We start from the raw sequence: 4,999 nt of genomic DNA, 5'->3' as shown, positions 1-4,999 counted from the left end.
CGTAGTTCTTTTCATGCGGGATCTTAACAGTGTTGATGTCGTATTCAGGATTGTGATACTCTCTTAACTGGCACTATTGAACGAGCTGCGCAGATGGGGCATGCAACGAACTGAGAGATCAGCGGTGCCGGGAGCAGCCGGTCAGCGGCTCGCTTTGCTTGTCAATAGCGTCCTTCGACGTACTTCTAACCAAGTTCATTTTTTCCCTCAGGCCTCGAGGGATATCTTGCTACCTAACCTCTTTGCGACGAGGTATCTTTCACATGCTGGAACCCACGTTGCTACAGTCTGCTCTGCAAAAAAAGACATAAAGCATATGCTATCAAACATCGTCTGCTAATTTACGCCTCCACCTGACTGTCTACTTCGGCGCCTCGCTGCAGCAACAGCGCAACAACACGCCCATGCCCAGCGCACCCAGCCATATGCAAAGCTGTCCACCCGTTCGCCGCTTTGAATCGCACATCCGCACCTGCGTCCAACAGCATCTGCACAACAGCATCATGTCCAGCTGCGGCTGCCAGGTGCAACGGCGTCTGACCGCTGGTATCGACGACGTTGAGGTCGCTAAGAGACCGCGACGGTTCCGTTGTCGCCACGCTAGGGGATTGCCGCTCCTCGTCAGGAAACATCAACGATGACGAGGAGGAAGGGGAGCCTGCCTGCCCGAAACCCAATAGCACGGCAACAGCACCCTCGTGCCCTCCTGCGGCGGCTAGGTGGAGCGGTGTAGCCCCATCCACATTGCGCAACGTTGACACGCCTAGTTTCATTACTTGCGCGCTTGCTTCATTACAGCTGTCGTTGTTGTTGCTTGCTGCGGCGTCGAGCAGGAGGCTGATGGCAGCTGCATTTCCGCGGCCGCTGCAATGTGCGAGGCTGTGGCCCCGCAGACGTCTTGCGCGAAGAGGTCAGCGCGCTGAGCCAACAGCATCGTTACCACCGGCAGTCGGTCTTGCTCCACGGCGAGGTGCAGCGTGGTCCAGCCATCATTGAGTGACTTGGTCACTGCTGCCGTCGCCACGACTGGAAATGACGGAGAATGTGAATACGGCAGTGATGAAAGTGGGTTGAGCGTCGAAGTAGACGACTCCTCAGCGTGGATATCGACGCTGAAGAAAGATATGGCGCTGTCCTCGTTGATGGGCGGGACTTCGAGGAGGGACTTCATGTCAGCGAGTGGGTTGAAGACGGCCATAGGATCGTCGGGCCATGCTACGTTTAGGGTCAAGGTGCAATCGTCGGCAGTTGGGGCATCGAACAATGACGGCGACCGACCCGTTCTGTTGCACTGATCACGCATCTCCTCCAGCTCGGCAATGCGCCTCTCAAGTTTATGTGTTGAGTGTGACCCTGGCATGAGCTGTGGCAAAGAAGGACAGAGGCGCGGCGCTGACGGTTCTGATGAGTGTTCGTGTAACCAACAACCCGACCGCACAACCACAGTGCTCGCGATGTGGCGTACCCTGATGGATAAAGAGCGAGACAATGAATCTCGCTTGCAGCGCCGTGTAAATGCCCAGGTGGAATCCGATACCGCTGTGGTTGTTGCTGTCGGTGGCATCGGCCCACCAGCTGAGCCACAGGTTGAGCACCACTTCGAGCGAGACGAGGAGGAACTCGGCAAGAACAAAAACAACCGTGTTGCGCACGCTTTTAACGCGAAAGTAATGTCGGTAGACTTTGCTGTCGCCCATCTGCCCGTCGAGAACAATAACAATATCGACATCAGTGGCAGTTGCAGGGGCGGATGAACCCGCCCTTGAAGATGGCGGCAGATCAAAGAGGTTGTCGTCGTGATTATCATCGTTCAAGTTGTTTCTCCCTGTGCAGAGGCGCTGCACATCTCCATCGCGCCGTAAGTGCAGCTCCTGAAAACATCCTTGCTCAGTAACGCTACTGTTGCCGTCGAGGACGAGAATTTGGGCCGCATCCTGCAGAAGTTGCACCGATACTACACGTCAGTACTCCAAGCTTTATATGGTTCCAGCATACCTGCCTGAGTGGGTCGCAAGCAGAACAGTCGTCTGGGACTGGCTAAGAGGCCCGTCTTTCCTAAACACAGCGTGGAAGAAATGATTCATGGTCTTGCTGTCTAGACCGTTTAGTACATCACTAAACACTGCCATGTATTCTCTTGCGTAGACTGCTCGTGCGGGTGCCTGCACGACTAGATAAACTCGCTGTCGTTGAGTCCCATCATGGGGTTCTCACCACTCGTTGTCTGTGCCCTACCCACCACAGTCTAGTCCCCCAACGGCAGCCTTTCCAGGTCCTGCTCCAGCGCGCACGCCCTCGCGACTGTAATATCACTCCGCGTCCCACAGATTATAGCCGAGGATGTTGTGCAGCCACGGCGTTTAATCGCAAAACGCGGTGTTACGTAATGCTACCTACACTGCGCTAGGCGTTTTGTGCACTTTGCTCAGTACGCCCTTTGGCAGCGTTAACTTACCGCTAGCGATAGAGCCAACAATAATAGCGAGCGCCTTGGTAGGCACGTTAGCCGTAATGTTTTAGACTACTTCTTCTTGTTTCTTCTCCTAGTTCCTACACTTACTCTGCCGCCTCTATAGGAAACTTGCACTCTGTAAATAAACAGTGTTATAACACTTATTTCCGTGTATATTTAGCTCTAGCAAGGCTGTAAATTAACTAGTAATCCTACTAATTATATAGCTGTTAGTGCAGTAGTCTAACACAAGAAGGAAGGCTAGGATATAGTTAAAATAAGCTAGAATAGTAAAAAGAGCAGGAATAGACTAAGTATATTAGGATTAAAAATATAACAGTTATATTATTTTAAAAGAGGGCTATGCTTAGTAGTTAGAGTAGATATTAATATAGAACTTTAATATTAAAGTTCTATATTAATATTAGTTTATAATTACCTATAAGTTACTATCTCTAACGTTAAAGTTTATAATTACCTATAAGTTACTATCTTTAATATTAAAGTTTATAATTACCTATAAGTTACTATCTTTAATATTAAAGTTTATAATTATCTATAAATTACTATTTCTAATATTAAAGTTTAGAATTACCTATAAGTTACTATCTCTAATATTAAAGTTTATAATTACCTATAAGTTACTATTTCTAACGTTAAAGTTTATAATTTACTATAAATTACTATTTTAAATATAAAGTTATAATTAACTATAAATTATTATTTCTAACGTTAAAGTTTATAATTTACTATATATTACTATTCTAAATACTAAAGTTATAATAAGCTATAAATTACTATTTTAAGCCTTAAATTTAAGATTATCTATAAATTACTATTTTAAAGTTAAAATTACTACAGTACTATTATTTAAAACTACCTTAATAATATAAATACTATAATATTTCTATATAGAAATATCTAACTATACTATAAGCTAGAAGCTTTTACCTAGTAGAAATACTAAGCTTCTTAGATTATAGAATTTAAAAATTTCTTTAAGTAAAAAATCTAAGTTCTCTAAGCTATATAGCTAAAAGATCTATTAAGTAAAGGTACTAAGGTTTTTAGGTTATAGTATTAAAAGATTTCTTTAAAAAGAAGAGTCTAGCTTTTTATATTATAGAGCTTAAACTACTATTAAGAAGTAGTACTAAGCTACTTCTATTATAAAATATTAAGATTTCTTTAAGTAGAAGAGCTAAGCTTTCTAAACTATAGAGCTAAAAGTTCTATTAAGTATAAGTACCTAAGCTTCTTATATTATAGAACTTAAAAATTCTCTTAAGAAGAAAAGCCTTCTTTAAGAAGAAGAGCTAAGCTCTCTAAGCTATATAGCTTAGAGTTCTATTAAGTATAGGTACTAAACTCCTTATATTATAAAACTTAAAGATACCTTTAAGTAGAAGAGTTAAGCTTATTATATCTAGCTATTATAAGTAGACCTTATTATAAAAGTTATTAAGTTAAAGCTATAAGCTATAAATTATAGTATATATTAATAAAGTAGGGTAAGCTATAGTAATAAACTATAAATTACTATAAATAATAGTTTAGTACTAATAAATAGAGTAAAATATATACTATACTTTTAAGAAGATTTTAGAATATAATTTAACTTAACTCTTCTTACTATCTATACTAGCTATAAATAAGCTATAAAGTAATTAATAAATATAAAGAAAGCTATAGTAGCTAGCTATTATACCCCTTTAGGTTATAGACACCTCTAAAATTTAGTAGGATATAGCAAAAATTAAAATATAAATAGGGGTCTAACAGCAACAATATTATAGTTAGAACTTAGATTTATAATACTATACTACTACTATTATATACATTCTACTCTATACTCTCTTTTATAAAAGTTTTAATATAATATCTCTTAATTTTAAAGAGTTATTTAATATTTTATATCTAGAAACAGTTAAATAAAGCTAATCTTAATTAGGAAGTTTTAAGCTAACACTAAATTAGAATAGGAAGTTTTAAGCTAACGCTAAATTAGAATAGGCAGTTTTAAGCTAACACTAAATATAAGTATAAAGCCTTAAAGAAAGAAAGGTAGAAAGTAACACTAGTTATATATTTAGCGTTAGCTAGCAGTAAAAATTAGGTAGCTATATAGAGGCTAATAATACACTTCTTTCTATATAATAAAATATAACTCTTTTATTTTTAAGTATTACTACCTATCTACTAACCCTAACCTACTAGCAGGCTTAGAGGACTAGTAGAAGAACTAGTCTAGAAGTAAAGGTAGTTAATATATAGTTACTAGTAAGTATTTCTAGTAACTATATACTAACTATGCCTACTAGTAGGCTTAGAGGACTAGTAAAAGAACTAGTCTAGAAGTAGAGGTAGTTAATACGTAGTTACTAGTAAGTATTTCTAGTAACTACGTATTAACTACCTTTTTCTACTAGCTTAAGCTAAAGAAAAAGAGGTAGAAAGTAACACTAGTTATATATTTAGCGTTAGCTAGCAGTAAAAATTAGGTATCTATATAAAGGCTAATAATACGCTTCTTTCTATATAATAAAA

General features: G+C 39.5%; 2 protein-coding genes across 2 annotated transcripts; both read right to left on the bottom strand.

The window, feature by feature from the left end:
* Positions 1 to 353: 353 nt before the first annotated feature.
* On the bottom strand, positions 354 to 569 carry P153DRAFT_258072 (ankyrin; the record flags this gene model as incomplete). The annotated part of the gene is made up of 1 exon (XM_033662795.1): positions 354 to 569. A coding segment is annotated over one exon (216 nt), but the record flags the coding sequence as incomplete, so codon positions are not given.
* A 1,407-nt stretch (positions 570 to 1,976) lies between these two features.
* On the bottom strand, positions 1,977 to 2,198 carry P153DRAFT_303587 (uncharacterized protein; the record flags this gene model as incomplete). Its single annotated transcript, XM_033664525.1, has 1 exon — positions 1,977 to 2,198. A coding segment is annotated over one exon (222 nt), but the record flags the coding sequence as incomplete, so codon positions are not given.
* Positions 2,199 to 4,999: the final 2,801 nt, after the last annotated feature.

The sequence above is a fragment of the Dothidotthia symphoricarpi genome (genome assembly GCF_010015815.1).
Source record: "Dothidotthia symphoricarpi CBS 119687 unplaced genomic scaffold P153scaffold_27, whole genome shotgun sequence".
NCBI lineage: Eukaryota > Fungi > Ascomycota > Dothideomycetes > Pleosporales > Dothidotthiaceae > Dothidotthia > Dothidotthia symphoricarpi.
Note: the sequence above shows the minus strand (reverse complement) of the source record. Positions and strands in the feature narration are given on the sequence as shown.